Source organism: Lipophrys pholis (genome assembly GCF_963383615.2).
Source record: "Lipophrys pholis genome assembly, chromosome: 17".
NCBI lineage: Eukaryota > Metazoa > Chordata > Actinopteri > Blenniiformes > Blenniidae > Lipophrys > Lipophrys pholis.
In genome coordinates this window covers 9,985,489-10,011,269 of record NC_137643.1, presented here as the reverse complement: position 1 = coordinate 10,011,269, position 25,781 = coordinate 9,985,489, and the positions used below count along the sequence as shown (strand labels likewise).

The 25,781-nt window shown below is 39.5% G+C and overlaps 1 protein-coding gene across 1 annotated transcript in view; it reads left to right on the top strand.

Moving 5' to 3' along the window:
- gabbr2 (gamma-aminobutyric acid (GABA) B receptor, 2) overlaps positions 1-25,781 on the top strand; it is a 197,413-nt gene that overhangs the window by 52,628 nt on the left and 119,004 nt on the right. Inside the window, exon 2 of the mRNA XM_080485290.1 lies at positions 604-741. Within this exon, the coding sequence (XP_080341416.1) occupies positions 604-741 (138 nt within the window). The remainder of the gene's footprint in view (positions 1-603; positions 742-25,781) is intronic.

The following is a 25,781-nucleotide window of genomic DNA, read 5'->3' as shown; positions in this document are numbered from 1 at the left end:
GTAATTATGTTAACATGTGCCCAGAGAACACAGCAAGTTGAATGTCCCAATGTTTTTAGAAATCAGTACAGAGGAAGCAGATACCGCTGCATATCTGCTTTTCTGTACTTCTCCACTTCACATGATATAATCACCATGTGGCCATGACAGTTTGTTTTTTTTTTGGGGGGGGGGTGATACCTTTTTGTTGCAGTTATTGATTCATCCACTCACTGACTCAGAACAGAGTATCATGTGTAGCTGTACTACTCAATTTACATCTCATGCCAACAGATTTTTTTTTTCTCTTTTAGAAATACAAAGTATCTGCTCACCAATTGCTGGTCTCGATAGGAATTACAGAGAGAATTATCATTCAACATTTCCTTCATGTCAGATTAACAGTATACCACACCAGCCTGGAGCTGTGACGTCTGATTTCCATCATTGCGAGTTCTACAAAAATGTCATCCTCACCACTGAAAGGCCACGTTGTGATCAAACACACAATACCTCCAGAATTCCAATTTTCCCAAACGAAATTAATTTCTCTTTCTGTTCCTTCTCTCCATCTTCCTCCTCTGTCTCCCCTTCCTCCTTTCTCTCTCACTTCTGTCATTGCAGTGTGACAATGCGAAGGGGCTGCGGGCCTTCTTTGATGCCATTTGCTATGGTCCCAAACACCTGATGATCTTCGGAGGCGTCTGCCCCTCTGTGACCTCCATCATTGCCGAGTCCTTGGAGGGCTGGAATCTGGTGCAGGTACAGTTGCGCTGTATTTGTTATTGTGTGTGTGCGCGCGTGTGTGTGTGTGTGTGTGTCTCACAACAAGCAGTGCTCTATTTGCTTCAGTGCTTCCCTGAATATAATCATTTTCTGAATAATTGGGTTTCCAAAATTCTTATCCCTTGTTTTTGTGAGTGCCGATAGGTTTAAGGAGTTTAATGCCTTAATCCCTCATTAACCTTGCCAGGGTGAATATCTTTGATATTACAACGAGAGACAGGCTGAAAATGGTTTAAAGCCATAGGAACAGGACCAAAAAATCTGATGCTGAAAATGGGAGCAGGACATCTTTAAAAAAAAATGGGCTGGAGTATATAAAGAGAAGTGTTATAAATTCTTCATTTCATCATTAGTGTGAGATAATAAAGTTGTTACTATTCAGGTCAGGTATGTTAATTACCCAACGTTCATATAATAAAACTTGCCATTCAATTACTCTCACGTCCTAAACGACATTTGCAGCCATTCAGTACGACATCATGATTGCTCTCTGTGGCCATCAAACATAACATATTCTTGCAAACTTTTGACCCCTATGCACTATTGCTAACAATTTCTTATTTTTTTTGACTATGTATTTTACCAAAATAGTGAGGAATGTCTCACTCCAAATAGTGCATTTCATTTACTTGCAAAACAAAGGTTATCCGACATCGAGTAGATAAGAGAAAGGTGAAGCCTGTGCCCTGAAGAGAGAGCATAATTCGAGAGCCCATTTTGAGCTGAATGTCACATTATCACCACTCGATCTGACTGTGAATCTGCTTTTTTTGTTTTTTCATATTCCTGTTTGCTTGCCGTCTTGTTTGGGTCACTTTAGTAGAAAGAAGAGCAAGATGAAAGAATAAAAGGATGACTAATTTTGTGTTGCTGTTTTCACTTTCCGTCGGTAATGATCCCAAGTCTCTGAAGACAGTTCAAGTCTTAGTTAAATTTAGATCCTCTTGGCTTATGTGTGTGCGAGTGTGCGTGTGCATGCATGCCAGTCTCTCTTTTTATTGGCTTGTTTGGCTGTGATACCTGTGCAAACTGCACTAGCAATCTTCTGCTCTGCAGAACACTATGTTTGGTACGGTGTGTTCCCCAGAGCACATCGCCGACTGGGCTCTGTTTCTTTCTCTCAACACTCAAACCAGCACCAAGAAATTCATGCCAGTCTTATCTCAAATTCTCACTGGGACATTGCCTGAGTGCCACAGAGCAAGTGGCTTGAATGTTAACGTGAATGGCAGCCATAATGCGCACATCTAGTTCTTAAAACATTTAGTTTTCTCTTTATGCTTGGGGCAGCAAGCATGCAGGTATAGAAACACTCAGCAGCAGCTGCCCAGTGCAGTATTAAGTCATAATCTAGGTTAAAACAGATGTCTACCGAAAAGTGATGCTTTATGATATTCTTATTTATCAAAGTGGAATATCTTTCAGTATCAGAAGAAGAGGCAAACCTCAGCTACATCCTCGTCAGCGTACGGGTCATCATAAAGGCACATCTTATCCGAGCTGGAAATCTGCAAAAATACACAGACTACACAGTACAGTGTACATGTACAATACAGTTACAGACAAGCAACTGACACAGCTGAGATTAGTGACTTGTGTGCTTCTCATGCTCATTTACATACGCCCAATTAATAATCTGCACATGATATTATGTTCCTGTGAAAGTATTTGTATTCAGAGTATGCTTAATTGATATTAGGAGGAACGCATAACTGTCTGCTTCCACAACAGCTCTGGTGGGAGGTAGATTTTGCTTCAAGCTAGAATAATGCTTTTGTTTGAAGGAGGGAAAGAGGGATTAAAAGGATGGCAGAATAGAAAGATGAGCCCCCCCCCCCGAGCCCAAAAAAAAAAAAAAGTAGAGACAGGACGACAGATGATAGCGAGTCTGGGATCCTGAACCCCACAACTTTTAGAGTGCCACATCAGTGGGAATCTGTTTTTAAAGCTGCAAATTCTGTCACCCTGCATATTTATTACCCAGCCCTGGCACCCCATCAGCAAAACTTGAGTAGGTTTGGAAGGAAATAGAGAATTTTCCATGGCGATTTTATGGGCCAGGCTTAACAAGCTCATCATTTCCACATCAAAACAGGGAGCTGGCAGATACCATCTACAGTGCAGATAGCTGAGAGAACAACCGCTCCTGGAAAAAGCTTAATCATACACCCATAAAAATAGCATTCAATCAGTGTTGATGCCTAATGAATTCAGCTTTGAAAGACTCAACAAAAATAAACTCCCACTGCATGCCTGTTCAGGACACACGTTTGAATGCAAACACACTCTTAAACAGCAGGTTTATAACAGGGAGCGTCACGTGTGATATTTTGCATCAAAAGTGAGTTGCCAGTCGAATTTAAATAAAGACAATCAAATACATAGAAGTAAAGGGGAACGACAAAAATAACCCACGAAGACTTATACTGTAGAAAGTCACCCTGTTTTCACAGCGTGACATTTTATCTATCATGAAGATGAATAACTTATGTCCATGGACCAATTCACTAAAAGTTATTCACGTAGTTTCTGTATTGCTGTTTAATTATCACAGAACTGTCCCACTCAGCCAAGAGCTCTGTCAGCAGAAAAGTGCCACAAAGTTTAGCCAGAGCCTCTGGCTGGAGCTGGAGGGATGTCAGATAATGAAGACAGTGCTGACCAATGCCAATAGATATTTGATTTGAAAAAAAAAGAAAGAAAGAACAGAAGACAATCACTTCTCATTGAATTGTACCCAGTGTTTTAAATATTTCATCAAAGACTATCTAAAGTGCAGCAACTGCAGTAAATGGGATCGCAATGTAATATTCGTGATTATCAGCAGACAAACTCACAGATCCATTCTCTGTATTCTGTCACTGTCTTATGGCTCCAACATACCTAATTGAAATGAATGGGCTGTTATCAAGAGTGCTGCAGAGCTTTACGATAAGCAGTTTATTTGACTCTAGTGTTTTGGAGTAAAAGGCTGTTTTCACATTTGTTTTGCACATGATCACATTTTTAACATCCAATCCAGAGATGTTATTAAAACACATGATGGAGAGCTAAGGTCATGCGACAACCATGTTCGGTGGTGGGATGAACGTGACGCAGTGCATGCAGAATTATTGTGGCGACATGTTTTATCAAATGAGAAATCCAATGGCATCAGGAATATGTCTGTTGAAGTCATCACTTGTGATCTTCTGCAACGATGGGTGGCTTCTGAAGGCCCTTCTGTCATGGGTTTGGTCTCGACAAAGATCTTTGGTTCATGTTGCCTTCAGATTGCACAGGGTTTGTCTTGTTTGCTTCACACCAGCATTTAGTTTGCATCATTCATACTTTCAGAAATGAATGACACTAAGAGAAAAGACTGCTGAGAAGTGCCAAATACCAACACATCTTGACAGGCCAGTGGATCATTGAGAAGTATAATTTTAAAAATGGGGATTTATTTGCTGATTGGATGACATCAGCAATCTGTCATTTGAATTGTTTTAAGATTAGTCACCCTTTAACAAAGCCTTGGACCACCATCACTTGCTACGCCACAGTCTTTGACTCATGTTGATATAAATGCAGGAATTTATCATTTTTTTCACATTATAAATTTAGTGTTGCAATACATGGGCAATAGAAAAAGAAAAAAATGACAACTCTTGTCTTCGTTTTTCTTCGGAACCTCTTTTTGCAACCCAGAGTTGGATTTAAAACCACTAAATTCTTACTGTGAGACAGAAATGCTGAACACTACCCTTGGATCAAAATCAGTTAAAAAAAAGTGTGTTTTATTAAATTAATTCACTCTATTCTTTAACTTCATTATGATTTCTTCTCAAATAATCAAAACTAAAACTCAAGATGCGAGAAGGCATCTCTTAACATCCCACATTATTTTCTGCAACCCTTATGTGATCAGTGGATCAGGATCATGGGCTCACCTACTAAGTCATAGTAGTTTGGTGATACTTTCCAAGACAATTTAGTATCAGGGACTTTTTGAGATGACTTAGAATAGAAACACAGTCTTAGGATCACTTAAGATCACAAAGCTACACTGATAACACACAAGAATAGAAGGCATTTTATAGTAATCAGTTTGCCAGCAGCATAGTTGTACACTCTTCATTTGCTGAACGGAGGGACCAATCTGTTTATAACACTTTCTGGCACTGACTCATGTCTTGTAATGCTGTTAAAGTGGCTCATTTGTCAACCCTGGTTCCCTGAGCAGCTTTCTATGGCTCCGTACTTACACATTTTTGTAATACTCTACTGTACATGTGTTAAAATGACTGCCCAAGCAAATTAAAATGGTGGCTAAGAATGCTACCAGGGCCAGTGGACAGATGGCGAGGAGCGGATTGAGGGAATGACGGAGAAACAGATAGACAAGAGCAAACACTTTAACAGCATAAAATTGAAATTCAAAGAAGCGGGCTAAGACGCAGCTGTGTTTGTGAGCGACCAGCCGCCACAAATGCCACTGATTGCTGTGGTTCTTCTTTGCTGTGAGACAATGACTGTTGAAGCCATCCTCTTGGCAGCCATCTTGGTGGGGTGAATAACCTTGTGTTCTTCTCACCATGACATTACATGACTCCAATAAAGCAACTGGCGAGCCTTTCAAATGATTGCTGGCACAGGTATCGTTTGCCAGTCAACACACTCTATAGAGCATTTTTCTTCTTTTTTTTTTCTGAATTTAGTAGAGGCTCTTTTCCTCTCCGCATCATCGGTATCTATTTTCTCTAACCGGCTCACTGGTTGCCAGGAAATAGCCCAAGCAGGCCCCTTCTCACTCACCAATTAGGCCTATCAGTGGTGGCACTGTTCATTTTCAGCCACGTCGAGTGTGTAATGAAAAATTATGCTTCCAGATCATTTTGCCTCTTGCAATTTGGAGGAGAAGTTGAAGACTACAGAGTCTTGTCTTATTTCTACACAATTGATATTTTGCAGAAATGTTACAGATTGTCAGATTTATTATCATTATATATTCCTAATTGTTTTGCATGAATAAAGGTGAGAGGAAAATAATTTAGTGATGCATATTCCAAGTCTATGTTACCAATATTAGGTGATTATTCCCAGATTGTTTTTATAATAGAGTTCAACGTAAAATAATTGTGACGTACTTGTTTTAGTAATCCAAAGAAAGCTCAACACCATGTGCTGCACATCCTTACTGTTTACATTGTCAATGTCGTTCAAAAAGAAATGTTCTAAAATGCAAACACATAGTAGTAGTTAGTCACACTGTTAATTATTACATATATTGCACTTTGAGGAGGAAATTCCAATTCCCACTGTTGCAAATTGCTTTTGACTTGATCAACTGATCTTTTTAGATAAGAATTTACCATTTCTACCATTTCACCAATTTTTTCAGATCTTCCCACAGAAACGCTTCCTGGTGGTTTTGTTTATCTTGATAAATGTATTTGTAATTGAGGGAATGAATTTTCGTGTCATTCTGAAACGGCTTGAGAAGTCAGTGTAGATCCTCCTCAAGCCTGTTGCAATGGGAAGTCAGCATCTGCATGGGTATGGATGCCTTGGTGGGACATAAAAGCTACTATTCATTAGTAAATTTGGTGAAAACGACTGCACTTTGCTCGCATCTCAATGGACAAACCACGTGAAAATATGTGCCATTTTGACGTGTCACTGCTATCATGGTAATGCTGACAGCCATTACATAAATGCATATTAAATGCTTTTAAGAGATCAAAAAACGCGAGTTTTAACTCCCATGTTGTCCTTTTTGATTGCATACAGCTTGCAAAACCTTAGCAACAAACCTCTGAGTCCTTTATCTTTTTAGTTGACACTGAAGTCAATATTTAGGAGGAGTAAAAGGTGGATACGCCTTCCCAAGGTATTATTGGTCAAGATCTGGACGGAGAGCTAATATTTACTTCCATACGAAGCTCATTTTTCTTCAGTAGTTGCAGTATTGATTGCCGATGCTTCATTAAACCAGGCAATTTAGGGGACACAGAAGTTGTATCCTTGTTTTGGCATTTCCAGCATTCTCATTTTTAAAGCTTCAACCATCTCTTTAGGGTCTTCTTCCCCACCCCCACCCCATTTTATTTCTCTCACTCTCCTTGAGTGCTACACTGAACGCTTCAATAAAACATGTGGTGCCTAGCACTGCAGTATTCTGCCTCACTTACGTCAAATCCTCGTGCGTGCCGTATCAATATTTCATCACTTCAAAAGTTTAGGCAAAAATCTCAAGGAAGCAAGGACTGGGATAATGTGAGCATCACAACAGATCATCATATATCAACATGAGGCAAATCCAGCTTCACTTCTTCCAATGTATGTTCTTTTTTTCATGGAAATTGTTATATAAACTCACTTTTTAAGGACTGGGATGACCCCAACAAAGTGTTGGTTTGAAATGAGGTCTGTCGATACCCTTTGCAAATGAGACCGTAAACACAGTAACACAGCAAAAGACAAGATGTTTAAGCAAGCTATTTAGGCTTGGTTTTCTAACTGTCTGAAAGCTTCTAAGCAACACTCAAGGGAAGCTTCAAGTGGTGTTTTTCACTTTGTCACAATCAGCCTAAGTCTGCATCAATGTTATTTCACAGAGTCGGTGGGGAAACGACTTAAGGACATGGCCCCTTTTAAAGGTGGCTTACAATCAGCGTATCCAAATATCAAAACATAAGGTGAACTGCCTGCTTAAAGAGCTCTTAGGCAGGATGGAGCACTCAGATTGGCCCCAGATTACATGAGTTTCTGCACATGTGGAAATTATTTCAAGAACATCAAAGTAATTATCATTAAAAGTCATCCTTAATGGACAGAAGCACGTGGAAGTCGTTCATGTGAAGGTGCTGTTTGAAACATGAGTTAGAAAAAGCCTTAACAGCCCTTTTGTTCAGTTGTAAATTATACTCCAGATTTACTGGACAGATTGTTGACGAAGTTAAACAAGGCGAATGTTGAAATTTAAAGCAAATCTAATTCTAAGACAAATGAGCCTGCAGCATCGATGTAAAAATAGAAAGACTGCCTCTGAATAACCCATGTTTTCTCAACAAGTCTGCCACAGTTTTTCTTTCTTCACCAAAGCCCAAAATAAGCAGCCAAAGAGAGAAAAAAGTAATAATTATATGCTTTACCGTGCACTAATCCGACATTTTGGTCGTGAAAGCTGCGTGCACTTGTAGAATACACCAGCGTGTTAGCGTAAGGCTGATCGTACACGTGCTCTTGCACCTATTCACAGTGACAAGACGTGCAATTTGACAGGAAACACAGTCATTAGCTAATTAGCAACATTTGTGGAATGCAGCCCGCTCACGTGTTGCTGCTGTTGGCTTCACGTATTGAATAAACACGCTCATGTAGAGGCACTCAATAAGAACAAATGCGTCGAAATAGACTCTTGCTGGTTTTTTTGTTCTTTCCAAGGAAGTAGCGACAACAAATGGAAATGATCTATTTTCAATGGCTGACAAGTCTCTGCAATGCCAAGGTCTCTGAGACATATTCAAGAGGAACACAAAATGAAGACATGGTGAAACCCATTCTTTTCTACACGCACTATCATCCTCCCTGTAGTTATCTGAAAGCGGGTGAGTGAAAAGAAAACCGTCATGTCATACCTGCTGCACTAATGACGATGGAACCTGCCAGACACTGCAAAAATACACAAATATCAGCAGTCACCACAAAATCCTGGTTCTCCTACCGTTTTTTCCTTTTTATTTGTGTTTTCAGACTTTGATAATTCCTATTTAGGTCATACAGTTCATTGGACTCTGAAGAGCTGGCTATGGTGTACACCATTTTTATTTCTAAATGAACAAAAGAGATTCAAACAGAAACATCTCATAATAAAGTCAGCGTGACTTTATTATTGTTATATTGTTATTTATATATTTATGTATTTCAGGGCCCAAAACAGCAGTTTGATTCAGACAGCTATAAACAGCAGCTAAAATTGCACAAAGAGTTGAAATAAGTCCAGGGGAGCACAAAGGGGTAAGTTGGAGGCACAATGCTCAGAAAAAAAAATGAACTGGAGTTGAGTGAAAAACATAGTGTAAAACAGACAAATATAATTTTAGGCTTGGCAAGAGGGCCGTGCTGTGCTGTGCTGACAGAGATCAGAGTTTTCCTGCACACATCAGCACAGGGATGCCGGGGATGCATTTAATTGAGATCTCAAGAGTGAAATAAGATGCTCCGATACTAACATCACAGCATCTCAATGTACTGATTATATGTGGGAGGAAAATATGTTGCTGAATGCAAAGTTAGACTTGAGATGGACCTTTTATATGTTTACATCAGCCGTCTCCAATCTCTTTGTGATGGGAGTTAATGGTGATGACCGAAATAAGCAAATGTACAGTTTAACTGCATCCGTTATTCATTTCATCCTCCACCCATCTTCTGTATCCAACGTACAACTTTGAATTACATCAGTTCAATCGGACTACTGCTCTGTATTTTTTTTTTTACTTTTACTTACTTTACTATTAAGAAAAGATAAATGATTGTCACTTATTTGCATTTATGTTTGTCAAGTAAAAAACGTTTGATGAATTATTGACAGGTTGACAAATAGCAGCCAGAGTGAGCTGTAAGGTGAAGTTTAATCAAAAGCTGTAAACATTTTAGTTGGATCATGTAAGAGAGTTTTGGGGCGTATGTTAATGCATTTGCAGCTCATGTTCAAGCCCAAATGAGTCAATATCTGTTTTCAGTGATGTCTAATCCACAATGCAGCCCAATGTTGCTAATAAGCTTTTACAACCCTCCCAAAACCTCAGTTACCCTGTTCACCTTCATCTCCTTTTGATCCTACCCCCCAAAATATCAGGATAGCTCAGAATCACAAGACCGGGGTCCCCAATCGACCCAAGAATTTGTGTCGGAAATGGCCTGCTGTGAGTCCAGCATTAGGAGGATCTTTTGAAGCTATATCAAAAACAAGGGCAGACTCACTGAGCAATTGTACATCAAAGAGGACCCGGCTCCATTACAAGCCATTAAAACCATAACGGCTGCTTGGAAAGATTGAAGCTTAGAGGATCGATAAAGGGCAGTTTAACTGTCTGACACAGCTCACTAATATCTGAAGCATCAACCACCGTTCGGAGACAGTGGAAGAGAGAGAACAAAAAGAGGGCGAGAGTGGGGGGAAAGACGAGGACAAACATAGCGAAGGAGGAAATGGAAAGAGAGAAAGACTCTTGAGACTGTTTTCCTTCTTCCATTGCTCCCCATCTCTTCATTCTCTCACTCCACTGTGATGTACAGGGATGATATAACCTGATTAAACAGTAGATTACCCTGAGGATAATTCACACCGTACACACACGAGCATACACTCAGCGACTCTCTTAATGAATGTATAAGTGAGAATAAGCATCATGCTCTAAAAAGACCTTTTAATCACAGATTAAACGTAAGAACTGAAGTCCTCATGAGAAAAAAAAAGAGACTAAAAAAAGTTTACTGTCAGGCCACACAATGCAGAGGCATGTCGTCTCAGTTCACAGTGACGATACCCTTGGTTGGTATCTGTGCATTTGTCTGTTTGGGTTCAAACTAATTTGTGGTCCAATAAAGAGATTAGACGAGGTTGGTTCTACTAAAGCTTTACGAGTATGAAAACAATAGCAATCATGAAATTGCATTTACAGTAGGACTATAGCACACATGCTGAGTATTGCCTTTGACAGACACACAAAATAACAGACTTGTCCATTTCGCACCTTTACCTTTATAATACATGAAATATTGGATGTGTTACAAAATACTCTGAGGCTGTAATGCTAACTGATTAAAACACAACACGCAATGTCACTTGCTATTCTTGTTTATTATTGCGCCTGTTTTTAGCATGTTTAAAAAGGTTCAGTCTTCATCAGATATGCTGCTGTTCTTGTTGAAATAATTCAACTTAACTCAAGATATTTTCTATGTTGTATTTCAAACTTCGACTTTCTCGCCGGCCATCTCCCATAATGCTTTTTTTTTTTTTTTAAATCTTTCCAAAAATTCTGAATGCTTCATGTAATGGTCTGATATATTTGACAATTTCCTCCATCAACATATTCAATTCCACATTTCTGTTGTGATGGGCTCTCAGTGCGCCGTCCAATCACTGCACGGTGACCGAAAGTAAATGAACCTAAGGCGTGATGCAGCTTCCCACCGATCTTCCTCATGTAATGAATACACATCCCTCATGTGAATACTTGTGGTTGCCATGTGATGCCACTCTTGGTGTTATTTTTAGTGAATCGCGAGCAAAATGTGCACAAAGTGAAAGAGCACTTGATTTGCGGAAGCATGCAATTCAGCTCGCTGTACACAGGATATCAGTAAATCAGTCCCACAGCCGGGATCGGCTCCAGCCTCTCTGGGACCATGAGTTTGGATCAGCTGGTATGGCCAATATTGTAGATGAATGAAATTTTACTCTCTGTTTGCTATAACATGCAAGAGCATGAAATACAACTCATCTGTGCAAATCATAGCTGTATTTACCTTCATTATAATAACAACATGCTTTCTCCAGAACTAATTAAAGTGGTTTGTTCAACAAACACACCGAGGCAGAAAGACTTGAGGACCTTCTCTGCCTCCTTGCTTGATTAAATACCCTTTTCCGTTTTGTCTCTCTTTTCTGTCTCTTCCCTCCCACACGATCCTCTTTCGCTTTATCGGGACATCAGGATGCAGAAGCGTTAAGCCTCCTTGAGATTGATACTGAGCTCAGCGCTATTTTTATTCCCTGTTGGTGCAGTCATTGAATACCTCTCCTCTCTCACCTGCGGCTACAAATGGAATCAAGTGTGATAAGTCATGATAAATAATGATGTCTGTCAAGCCACAGTCTATGTTAGCTTGGTCTCTGAAGGGAAAAATCACTTTAGATAAAAATATAAATATACTTAGAATTGGACTTGTGACTTTTATGGGTCTGATGAGTGTTAGAATCATGCTTTGTGTGCTTGATCTCTTGATAATATCATGATTGTAAAGTGTCCAGTGACATTTCTGGATTAGGAAGGAATGGAAATATGCAATTTCATTTGTGGATTTCATTTTAGCCATGGTGGATTTTTTTCCCGATGAATATGCGTGCCCCGATTTTATTTTTCCCTTATTCCCAGACTACAGGTAAGTTTGGATTTGGTGATGAACTTGATTTCCATATTAGGCCAACACGCTTCTCTTCTCTTCTCTGGAAACACAAATCCCACAGCCATTTGGTGTCCTCTTTGAACAGCTGTGCCACTCAGGCTTAGACTTGGGCAGACAAACAATTGCTCAGATGGATAAATGAACAAGCTCATACATGCACAGATGCAGGGGCAGATATGCGACGTTCATGTTCGGTTAGCATGCAGACGGTCGCAGGCTTTCACATCCTGACGCGTTTCCATGAACTTGCTCTCCCTCCCCCTCTTGTTCTTCCTCGCCCTCTTCCTCCATCCCAATCGCTCCTGTAACAAAAGGGGTTTTCCTTTTCAAAGGGCCTCAGAAACCCTTGGGCACAAAAAGTAAGAATTGCTATAATTGGCGAAGACATGGTGGAGCGTTTGGCATGAGGAGGGCCCACATTCCAATTACGTTGGCAGAGATATGGGGGTTGTACTATTTCAGAGTGTGGACAAACACGGCAAAGAAGTGCTTTCATGAATAGTCATAACATGCTTTCTGCTGCATTATGATGTGTTTATACGGTCACATTTGTCAAAAGATTTATCTTTGTTTTGTTGCTGCAGTCTCACATTTACATGTAAATTGGGAGCATGGTGTGCCTACTGAAAATGACAGAGCAGTTTCTGGGTGTAATATAAAGATAGACACTTTCAAATGGCACAATTATTAAAAAAAAAAATGTCATTGTTTGTAACGGATAACGTTACGTAGTTATTGTCAAGCACACTCTATGTGCACTCCACTACACACACCTTCAAGTTCGATTGTTAAAGACCAAGTATGCTATTCAGAAAAAAGGCAATATAAATATAGACCCTTTCAGTTGTCAAACATGGGCTTCCTATTGTTTCTAACTGATAATGTACATCATATAGTTATAGCAGTGTCTTTCTTTATGACGAATATAGCCTAGGCTGCAATATCACAGTACACATCAACTCTTGTATAAATACAACACATTTGCCAGTCTGGCTCATTTTCACACCCAGATTGTTTTTAATATTTGTAACGGTGCAGCTGCTCAAAACACACCCTTATCACGTGTGGGAATAAACATATAACTAAATGCTGCTTTTATCTTGTCGCTTCACTGTATTGTTTCTTGTTACTAACCCTACCGCGTTACGTTTACATGCTCATCCCACTAAAAGTACAGATAAAGGACAGAAAGGTATTTATTCTTGGCTATTATAAACTATACCTTCAGCTATTGTGGCTGATTTGTTTTTGGAGTTGTTTTTTTTAAATATAGTAGTTGAAATGTTGTTTTTGTAGCATTGCTTTATTTTAAAATCTTAAATTACTTGGAAAATACAATATACATTTTCAAATGACGAAATGCACTTAAGCCGCAAAGAAATGTGTTATAATGGAAAAAAAATGACCTTTTTGAATTAGCCCCGCCTCCCCTTTAAATTTGTTTTACTGTTTATAACTGATGACATCCTGCAGTTTCACATTTTCTTTCTCCATGAAATAGTCCTTCAAATCAAATATCATCGTGTACAATATTGCAGTACACCTTTGCATCTATGGCAATTTTTTTACATGCAGATTGTTTTTAATATTTGCAACATATCAGCTGCTTAAAATCGCTATCCTGTGTGTAAAAACATGTTGCTTCCCAGTTTCATTCCTCGGTAGTATTCGTACTGTAGTACAAATAATTTACACCAGACATGCAGTATTTACTTCACATCAATAAATCTACTGAAGCCACTAACGTCATAGATTGCAGCATTATAGATTTTTTTTCTTCAGAAGGTCGTCATACACTTCAACTCTGAAATGTCGGTGCTGGTGAATATTTATGTTTTGCTGTAATATGAAGATGGAGCCCTTGAAATGACCCCCGTCAGGACTTTTTCTATTATTTATAATTTATATGTAGTATGTGGTTATTGCAGTGTCTTCTCCCATCAAATTGAGCAATGCAGTGTAAAATATCACAGTACACATTAGTTCTAGTACTGTTAATATAGAATAACAGATTGTTTTCCAATCTTTGCAACACAGCGGCTGCTGAAAACACACCCTAATCTTTTATAAAAGCAAACTAAATGTTGCTTTAAACTTCATAGTGGGGTCTGTTGATCTTATTTTGAATGCACTATAAATGTGATATAAGTTTTCCTTCACTCCGTCCACAAAAGTCTGTTCCGAGTACAACTCAGTTGGCCAGTCACCGCCATTTTTGTACTTGGAAAAAAAAGAAAAAGAAACCCCCAACAACAACAAATTAGTAATCGAAAAACCTGAAGATCACACTGAAAGCAACCCACAGGGAAGCATAGGATGAACCCACAACCAGAACACAAGGAAGATGCCCAATATATAACAAAGCCAGCAGGTGAGGACAATCACAAACTCAGGCACAGGTGAACCACGTCAGGCAGGGATCAGCTATCACACACAGGGGAAGCCAAGGAGCCTAACATGAGAAACAGCGTCAGAATTTCCAATTTAGAACTCAAACGTTAAAAAAAAAAAAAAAGAAAAGAAAAATGGTTGTGTTAATCTCACTTTTTTTATATACAATTTGTTGACTGGTGAATACAGTATTCGTGCTTTTCTGGACAGCTGCAAACATCCAGCAGGAGTTTTTCTGACTTGACAGACAGAAACTATATGAGTCACAGTGCTTTCGGTTATGCAAAGTGTGTTTATATAAATGTCCTCAGATGCAGGCCGCACGCCACAGCTCTCTTTAAAATTTTAATTCAAACCTTTTAGTGGTTTGCAAGGAGGAGGGCCTGAGAGACAGAGTGAGAGAGAGAGAGAGAGAGAGAGAGAGAGAGAGAGAGAGAGAGAGAGAGAGAGAGAGAGAGCCTGCTCATTAGTATAGAAATGAATTAGTATGTCTTTGAGCGTCAGTCTCTTTTCACATACATGCAGGTAAAACATGATATGTATGCATATACATGTAAAAACTGTGACACAGGTGCAACAGTAGAGTCGTAAAAGCAAAACAACTTGTACATGTATGTCAGCTGATTCACATTTAGAATGCTCCGCAATAATATAGATATATATGTATGGCACACAAAAACACTCACACATGGCCGGCTATTTATCTAACGACCACTGAGCTCTACAGGTTGGCAAAAGAAAGAAAAAAAAAAAGAAAGTGGGGCAGAATGTTCCTCAACACTAAATGAGGAGTGTCCATATGGTCTGACGTCCTTCAACAACATGACCACACACACACACACACACACACACACACACACACACACACACACACACACACACACACACACACACACACACACACACACACACACACACACACACACACACACACACACACACACACACACACTCAGATCTAGGTAGATGCATTCTCTACTTGTACCAACCTTTACATTTATAAATACCCCTGCGGTATTAAAAGCGAATGTGTGTTTGATGTGAACAAGCTGAATAGTTTTACAACCAAATGCATCAGAGCTATTTCTCATGCTGTCTTCTTGTAGAATCTACTTTTCAGCTACTACTCTCTTGTTCATTTTATTATTATGACTGATGCAGTTTTTAATAGAAATAGTTTAGAACAATGCATTTTGACATGTCAACTGTGGAGGTGGACAGAGTGGAAAAAGTACAAATATTAAATCAAAAGTACAAAGCACTGTTTTCACAAGACACACAGTAACAGTAACTTGCTATCCATATTTAACTTAATCTTTATCTGAAAAGCAACACAAACAGAAAACAACAACAACAAAAAGTAAAAGTTATTGGCTACACAATTGCAGATTAAATATTTGGGTAATGCCAGTTCCAACTTTGGCAATTGTTAAAACAGAAAAAAACAAATAGCATGGTGTCAATTGTATGTAAGTATAAGTAATAAATATAACAACAATTATCACTATGATCCTCTTTAATGACAGTAATGTCAATATCTGTCAGAAGTTATTTCCCTCCGAATTGTCCTCCACATAACCTGATGTCTGAAGGACAGGTTTTTAGGCCAAATAAAGTGGAAATGTATTACTATTATTATGTTATTTTATGATTCATCATGACTGTCTAAGTAGTGATTAAGATTTAGAGTGGTGACAGACGTACAAACATATTTTCGTTGAATTAAAATTTTAAATAGAAAAATAATCAGGAGTTTTGAATTATCCTGCCTTTTTTTATTCTCATGTGAGCATTCAATTATTCTTTACTGAAATATTTACATTAGTTTATTATTTTATCAGTCGAGCATGCCAATCCGTCTCTGCAGTTAAGAAGGTGTTTAGAAGACTATAGTTAAAATCCAGTAATTATTTATCGTCCCAAATGCCGGTCGAGGATCAAATTCCCATTGCACACATCAGCTTTTGGCCTTTCAAACCATTTCTTGTCTTGATTAATGAATCTCCTTGTTGAAAGGGGATCTATCACTGCTGGCTCATCTGAGTGATGACACCCAGCATGCCTAGTGTTAGATCTAATGCAGGCATGTACTGTAAATCAATTCAATCCTCCAAATTTCAGTCAATGGATGTGCTTCATTAAATAAAGCAGATGCTGCACTCTGCATTCTCAAGCATCCCAGGGAAAGGTTGCAAAGGAAGATGTGAGACGTGGAATTTTATTGGCAATGTTACCTGATATTTATCGCTCGATAGGTTAACGCAGAGGGGGTCACCGCTCCCTGTGGCGGAGCGTTGTGCATTTTTAAAGAGACAGCGCAGACTAACCAGCAGGATGCCAGCTGCCTCCCTCAGTGTGAGGAAACGCACATAAACACACCACTGCTGACCTTTACCTCCAATAAACACCATTAAATATGAAAAAGGACATAATTGAAAGTAACCACTGGCGCTTTCCCCTCTCTCTCTCTCTGCCGCACACACACACACACACACACACACACACACACACACACACACACACACACACACACACACACACACACACACACACACACTTATAAAGACACGCACACACATGCACAGGCCCAATGACTTTAGAAAATTCTGAGCTGGCCGCAAAATATCTGGCTTACTACTTGGCCAGTAATAATCTTGACATTTTCTGAGGTGTCATTAGGACACACTGCAAGTACCACACAGAGTCAAGCCTTTGATGGTGCATGAAGGTATAAGAACACCCAGTTCAAACTTTAAATGGTCTATCAAATGTCGAACCAGTGCAGATTTTGACGTGTTCTGCTTCCTATCATCCCTTCTATGGTGATTTTCATTGGATGAGGGCATATGTTAGTCTGCCTACTAATAATCCAGAAGGATAGAATTCATGGAGTCGATCAAAAGACAACGAAGGGCTCTCCACTGAGTGTGAAATATTTATTTTTCTCATTGATTAGATCTCTGAACAACTCCCTCTTTCCACATCACCCCTGCAAAACGCCTCCTCCTTGAACTCTCCGCCCCGCTTTCATTGATCTGACAGACTGTGAGAGTGACAAAGTGAGCTCGGAGCCTGGGTAGATATTTCAGTGGGGCCGAGTGTTTATCCTGTAGAGGTAAACTTTGATTTCAAGCTCTGTTGTGGCACTACTTCCTTTTCCCCCACTGGCAGAGAACAGTAAGAATAATCAGCTTAATTGGTATAATTATGGGGTAAGCAGTGAACCCTTTAACACACGCCTCTGCTTTTCTACACGGATATTTGCAGATTATGGGGGTAAAGTTCTTTTCATCAGGGTTTAGCTCGGTTTCCTTTGTTGTCAAAGGAACAATGGGGAATAGAATCTGTAGAATAAATTCATTATAGAGAAAACAAACGATCCGATGTTGTGTTCAGGAAAATTTGTATCTGAATAAACTATATATATATATAAATAAAACTATTAAAAAAAAAAAAAAAAAAAAAATATATATATATATATATATATATATATATATATATATATATATACACATATATATACAATGCAGTTTTCATGAAAGTTTCATCAAGCAGTAGAAGACAAATGGTTTCCAAAGATAATGAATGTAATTGTGTTTGCTGTGTTCTGTTGTCCAATTAAATTCCAACTAAATACCGAAAGTATTGCTTTTTGCAATACAAGAAGGAGCTCTGTCCTGCTTTGGATATGTGCACAAAGAGCATGTTTTGGTGAAAAGATATGACCACAGGTAAAATTCCATGTGGGCAGCATTTGAGAGCTGTCAGTATTAAACTCAGAAAGACAACTGCCCTTCATTTGTTTTGTTTTTTCTTTTTACCAGGTGAACGATATGGCCCAGCAAGTTGAAAAGGCACTACAATATAATTGGCTTTCTTGTAAAAGTAAAGGAGAACAGATATGAGGGTTCAGCAAGTTAAGGCAGGGCCGGAGGTGATCTCGAACAGGACTTAAGATACACAATACAGAGTGGACCAGAGTGTGAACTATCACACTGGCTGAGAAAATAGCCTGAATGAAAAATAAAAAAAACAGTGTGGTTTTTCCTTGGAGATGAGAGCCTTGGGAAAGCGAGATGAGCAACACAACTATAGAATGTGGTCTTCACACCAACAGTCAATAAAAATGTGTTACCTTAAGATAAAAGACTACCACGGAAATACATGAAATATTCACACCAAAGCTAAAGAATTGCGGTTTCAGATTTGTCTTTATGATGCTTCTCTGTCTCAGAATGGGAAATTGTACAGTTGATATTAATAATTGATTGAAATTCACACAGCTATAATCAAAAAATACAATGTGTAAGACTCATCTCCAACGTTCCAATAATCCACCACCTATTAACTCTGTCTCATCCTGCAGTTGTGTAATGCCGCCCCGCAGAAACTGAAGGTTTAAGTGCTATTCAGTCTTTGGTGTCATCGTCCCTAGGGGTCTTTCATGTTACTTGATGTTGGACTGCCAGCCCACCTCAGACCTCGGCCATGTCTCTCACTACCCAGGAGATGGAATTTTAAAAATTTACAGTCCTCTTTGAGCTCGCCTTTTGGCCCCTGCAGGTGTCTGGAAATTGAAAAGTCAGAGAGAGAAAAGAAGGGAGCTGAGGTAAGATGGAGAGAGGAAGGCTGTGAAAGTGAAGGAGGGACTTGTCTGTATTGCTGGACAGTCTTTGTATTACCCCTATGGCAGGATTTCCTCTCTCTCTCTCTCTCTCTCTCTCTCTCTCTCTCTCTCTCTCTCTCTCTCTCTCTCTCTCTCTCTCTCCACCCACAGAGTGACCCTTTAAAGCAGAAGATAAATGCTATCTGATGACATCACTGAAAAACTGTACTTGTGTTGAGGGCAGCTCATTGAAATGAATCCCCGGCTCAGTTCCTGTTTTCTCAGACCTCTCAACAGCATATTTCACAGCTGAAGCTGTTTCATGGGCACCATTGGAGGAGTAATTGAAAATCCATGGCTGATTGACTCAGACCCTTGGTAATTAATTTTTCTTTTAGTTGCAGGACTCCATAACACAACCCCCACGTCTGTTCTGTGTGTTGCCTCCTTGGCTTCAGTCAGGTGCTTTAACATCCCTCAGATAAGTCGCCCTCGTAGATCCCCAGTAGGATATGTACCTGCAGTCACAATAAGTTATTGAATGCTTACACAGGTTTTTCAGTATTATAGTGTATGTTATTGGCTGTACTGTGACGCTCATGTTGTAAAAGCATGACGCACTGTTGATTTTCATCTGGTATTGAATGTTCATACTGAGGACATATTGGCTGCCACTGTAATAACTATTATTTGATTGCAAAGCAACCGTGTGGGAGTTCTCATTATATGAAAAACACATGTCAAAAGCCTGTCAGCGACAGGTACTGGATACTAACTCGTTTATTGTAAGAAGTGGTAATTCAGTAGATAATCGTTCACCAATGCGAATACACAAATTAATTTGTCCTTGCATTGAAAGACAAAAAAATTAAAATAAAAATTCCAGCACCGCTCTTAAATGCTGAGTGTCTCATGGCAGGAGGTAAGGACACAATTTATTTTTAGGTCTGGTATGGTCATTTTGTGAATCAAATAGACTTTTCTATATATTTCCTCGTTTTCCCCTTTCCTCTTGTTGTGTGCTTCAAAAATAATGAGAAATAACTCAGAAATTGTGTGAGCAGAATATTTTACCCACCAAATAACGGCTTGGCTCACTTCCAGTCCTGTTATTTAGTTGTCCCAACTCATCCCTTTTCAAGTGCCTAATACCATGGTGACATATAGCTCGGTGCTCAAGGTGCCTTCTGCTTCACTGCCTCTCCTTATGGAAACTGAACTGTTGATCAAGGGGGATCCCTGTTAGCGGTCTGGCAGAAGTCCACCTGTTTAAAGGCAAGCGACAAGCATGTGTGAAGGACATCCAGGAGAATACATGGCGTATTTAAGGATGAGACAGGTGGTTCCCATAGCTTCTCTGATTTAGGCTGGATTACAAATAAATGGTGTAGTATACATTGGTTTAATTCAAAGAAATGGAACGTTGCTGTTTTTAAGTGAAAGGAAGCGCTTTGATGTTGTGATCTGACGTGACTTTGCTCCATGTAGGCCCCCAGATTCACCTCTGTACTCTTCAGAAAACAACATCAACAGAAATGACATCAACACAGGTAACCAAAGAGGAGCAACAGCAATGACATCTAAGGGTTTGAGGGAAAAAGAAAGAAAAAGGGAAGGGAAGACACCAAATGGCATGCCTCACATTGAGGGACCTTGGAGCTTGTGTCTCTGAGATGAGTCGCTGATCCAAACCTCGCATGCTGAGTGTGGGAAGGGGTTGTATTTGCAACCAAGTCACGTTCGCAACTGAATGTCGTATGGCACTATAATCATGGCCACATAGCATTTTGGAACAGTATAGAACTTTAAGTAACCTTTGTTTTGAGAGCAGTCAAAGCTGAGGATGGGAATAATAGAACAACCAGTTTTACTCGGCCCAAAGTCTGTGTCTGTCTCCGCTGTTTAACAGTTATTTGGTTTTCTCCTGTAGTTGTCCTAAATGTGTTTGCATGTTTGTTGTTTTGTTTTAGCCTCACGAGGACCCAATGACCTCTTTAGGACATGCTTGGATTGCTAACTCCCTGTCACCCCAATTCGGATAAAATGGATAAATTGTGTATAATGGATAGAAGAGTTAATGATCGGGTGGATTTTGGAGTGCAGAGCACCAGTAAAATTCACGTTGTCATTTGGCTCGTGTCGACAGCGGGTTTGATTGGAATAGAAGCCTGTGTGTGTTTCATCAGATGTGCGGTTCAGAAGTTTTATGTGTATGGGAGGCATCATTAAACATCTAACCTCCATCGCTGCCATCTGTTTGCCATTCATTTTCATTTCTTTGCACAAATGTGGTTTTTCCTACTTGATTCAGTACTTGACATTTATTCGGGAGCACAGCGAGAGTCCGTAGATACTGAATCTTTGTTTCACAAATGTTTTTGCAGCGATCCAGAATAGTACTTTTAGAATAGTAGTTTTGGCTCGGAGAATCAAACCAGCTTGAAAGGTACTGCTTAAAAAGCACATACTTTTGAAAAGAAGCCTCCTTACCGTCTGTATAGTGAAATCATTGCATGAAAGTGAAGTCAGTATATCCTCAAGACCAGAGCTGCCAGCATACATTGGCTAAGAGTTTGGTTTTTTTAGTTTTTTTTTCAATCATAGTTTGTTCAGAAGGTGATGAACAGAAGAGTCATGTAATGAAAAGTTACACCATCACATTCCATTGAAAACATTAATGCATTCATTTCTCACAAACGTAAAAAAGCACACACACACACTTATTTTACGACAACAGTACCTCCTACTGATGTGTGAGATTGCACTTCTTTGACAATGGCAGAAAAGTCAGGTTCATCAGATGTACGACTAACGTGCAAACAGTGAAGTAGGTGCTCATTTGTTCAGGAAGAACTAGCAGTTGTTCTTATGGTATTCATGTGAGTGAAGCTGGATTCCAAGTGCATGTAGACTAAAACACTATCAACACATGAACAGCCAGGTTTTTTTCAACTTTGTGAATTAGTCAACTTCAGTCCACCTCATTCAAAACTTCATGAACCTTTCTCGTCAGCACGCTTCAGCACAGATGGCATGAAAATGTGAATATTTCCTCTCTAAGCTCAGAGACATTTCTCTTCCTGAGCCACCAGAAGTTCGTCATTGTGCGAAAACGAGTCACGATGCTCATCTGACACGTCAGCAAGTAACCTGCAAAACAATCTGTGGTGATTGCTGGATGTCGATTAGATAAAGTTAAATATGGCTATAACCATAGAGTTTTTACCTTACCGCACAGTACACTCCGGTGGATGACGCAGTGGAGGGATTTCAGTCGACTGGACAAACTGCTCACGTTCCCGGACACCGATGGCTGGCCATATCTCACAAGCATGTTAACATGGTCCAAATTCAGTCCACCATCCTCAAAAAAACTCTGGAAATTTAATTCAGTGGTTGTTTATCCATCCAGAGACGTCCGGCCTGGGATGTTTATTGCATATCAGACAACTTCTAAAACAAAGAACAAATAAAGATGAACTGAGTCAGGAGATTTGTCAACATGACATCAGCTTTCCTTTATCCAGCCCAAAGAGTTTTGTTTGTTTTGTGGAGCCAAACCATCTATCTTTTCTCCAGTTATGTGTCTTGAATTAAGCATGGTTTGTTTATCAGTGACCACATCATCTAATGGAACAACCATGCATTCTTTTACTCCTTCTTTGTACCGAGGAGCCACACAGAGAGAAATACAGATGGCTTGTTGTTGACTGGTAAAAAAAACAACAACAACAAATAAAACAGCTCAGCTCATACTTTTCTTGTAAACTTTATATTTTTTTGCTTTTCAATCAACTTAATCAGGTGGTTCAGTAAACACATATTTATTGGTGTACCTGGTGTAAGATTTAAATGTCATAGATCACTTTAAGTTGTCTTTTTTGTTGATGTTTTTTTAATTCCAACATTTTCTACGGCCATATTTAGTCTATCTCTTGTAAAAACCGACAACTTTTCCATTCTGAAGCTCGGTTAGTCGCCCCTCTCGGTTGAGAAAAGTCACACATCCCCGAGGTGAGGCCTCATCCGGAGCTGACAAAAGTAGCTAATTGGCAAGTAAACCCAACATGACCTGTCTTTGTAGAAGCACCTGTTATGTTAATTTGCATTAGCAGGCCCTTTCGGAGGGTCTTTCTACATTGCTGCCTTCTTTTCACTCACCATTATTCAAATCATGTCCGCTTGTTGCTGGCACAAATGTGGTTACTTTTCATTGGTACTTCTATTCAGAAAGTAAGAAAAGAAGTTATTGAAGGTGGATCATGAACAAGTCTCTTTTTTTTTTTCTTTTTTTTTTTTATTACACCTGCTTTGTGCGAGAGTAGACTCTTTCATTTCTATTTCTTTTTATCTGCCTGTATTTTTTCTCTCTTCACAAAGAAATCCTTTTTCTGCCAAGCTCAGTTTTTACACTTTATTTCACGGCAAAAATTTTATCAATCATGTGATAGTAAATGTCTGAAACCCTAATGTTTGGTAATAGATTCATTTGTAGTACCTACTATTTTGTGCTCTGTTGATGGACAGTAGTAAATATATTTGAGGAGTGTTGGGCAGCGGCCCCTCTACTGCAGTATCTCATTCACCTTGGGGTTCCTCCTGGGAGACATAGTGGAGTGGACGACTTGGCCATTGGCTTTTCAGTATGTGTGGAGCAGAGGGGAAGGTACTCATCACCCTCGAGTGAAGCTCCAGGGAGGTGAATGCTGCTTTCACTTCCTCAAAGCTCCATCAGTCACACAAATCCACACAGAATATAAGCTGGCTTGTGTGGAAGTGGATGAATAAGATGAAGTAGAGTGTCGGAATAAAGTACGGCTCAGTGTGTGTGTGTGTGTGTGTGTGTGTGTGTGTGTGTGTGTGTGTGTGTGTGTGTGTGTGTGTGTGTGTGTGTGTGTGTGTGTGTGTGTGTGTGTCGATGGCAGAGACTGGCAGAAAATGTACCAAGACCGTTACTGTAAATCGTAAGAAGGGCTAAACCTGGCTGACTTCATCACGTTCACCACATGCTTTGAGTTTGGGCTTATTTTTGAGTGCTCTCAAATTCTGCAAAGAGCATTTCGACACAAACCGCACGTTACACAAAAATTTCAAGAAGAATTATTCAGTTTCTGCTCCACTGGTCATGTGTTCATCAGCCTTTGAGGCAGCTTTCAAGAAGTGTCTCAGAGAAGGTGTCATTGAGTTCTCAGGGGACTGCAGTGGCAAAACAAAAAAGCATTTCTCCATTAGTCTCCCACCATTTACAAGTCAGAATGATGAAGCTCATACATATACATCCAATATTGGGAACGTGATCAATGAGGAATTTTCTATTTAATGATCTCAGCTATGTCAGCAAATGATTCATGCGAGCTCACAAAAATTGGAAAATCAACCTTGAGATCTGCACTTCACTCATAAATCCACCAATACATGTGTTTTTCTTATTTCCATGGGTTCAAAATATTTTAAAAGCTGAATTCTCAAGATATTTTAAAACAGAGTTGATGCTTGGGGAGAGCCAGATCATCACATAGACAAAAGATAAAAGAAAAAAGCAAAGCAGTTTGCATGGGAAGGAGGTGTTCTGACAAACGGGGGAACAGCAGAGTTGTTGCCCAAAGGGATGGGCAGCTTTTTAGCACAAGAGTGGAATCTGAAATTTTCACTTCTCTCTGGAGACACGAGCAAGTGTAGCCTCCCCTGAGGGTGAATGAGGTTGCACAACACAGTAATGCATTTTGTGAATATCAAATAAAGGTACTAATATAGTCAGACAGCAGAAAAGGCTGAAACGAAGAAAGAAAGTGAGATGGTGAAGGAGAAAGAGGATATGAAAGTACATGATAGAGCCTGAAACACTTCAATTTCCAAACCTAAGTGTGTGTTTGCATGTGTTTATTTGTATTCTATAGTCTTGATATGCAATGAATGATCTTTATGGTACAATTCAAAGAGGGAAGGTGAATCCATTAATCTTGATGTTAGTACTATGTAAACAAGTGATCCAGGATGTTGCTGTTGGCAGTTGGCAAACCAATGTACATTCATTCTTGTGTTCCCTGCAGCAGTTTGAGGTTTGGACTACTTTCTATATACTTAAGGTCAACAGGGTGATTTATAAGGACTGCTGCTCCATGTTGTAAGCTAAAAGAAAGTCATAATGCAAAGTCATAACCAGCTGAGAATCCAATGGGAAACCCTTTCTAGGATGTTTGTAAATGCCCCGATCTCCTAATAGTCCAGCTGAATCTCCACAGTAGTCTGACGCTGTTCATTTTTTGGGGGGTGACATTTGCAATGCTGCAGTGGTGGGGTAGAAGCAAAAAATAAAATTATAAAAGAGCCACAGTGTAGGTCTATCAACGTGAGATGATTGGACACAGGCTGAGGAGGATGTGGAGGAAGAGATTGAAAAAAGCAAGGCAGAGGAAGGAAATGCAGAAGGTGCTTGCTGAGAGTTTCTGTGACAAGCCAGGATTTAACACAAAGTCGATACTACGGCATAGTGCAATCACAATGTGTTGGCTAAAGCAGATGGCTGTGATCAATGGTACACTGGGCATGGAGTCAGTGGTATAGTGGCCTGAGATGAGGAATTACATGTGGAGACAATTCATTGGCGCCTCGTTCTTGTTCGGATGTAACCACCTGCAATGCAATGTGTACTGCATGTACATGCATTTGCAGTGGCGTTTCTTTATGTAAATACTTGGTGGGGCAATGATTTTATTTTATAATTATTATTTCATTATTATTCTTATTCTGAATATTTTGAATAAAAAAGTTGTGCACTGGAAATAGGCGATCAAAATAGATAAATAATAATAATTCAATTTGAAAAAAAAAAAAATTGAAA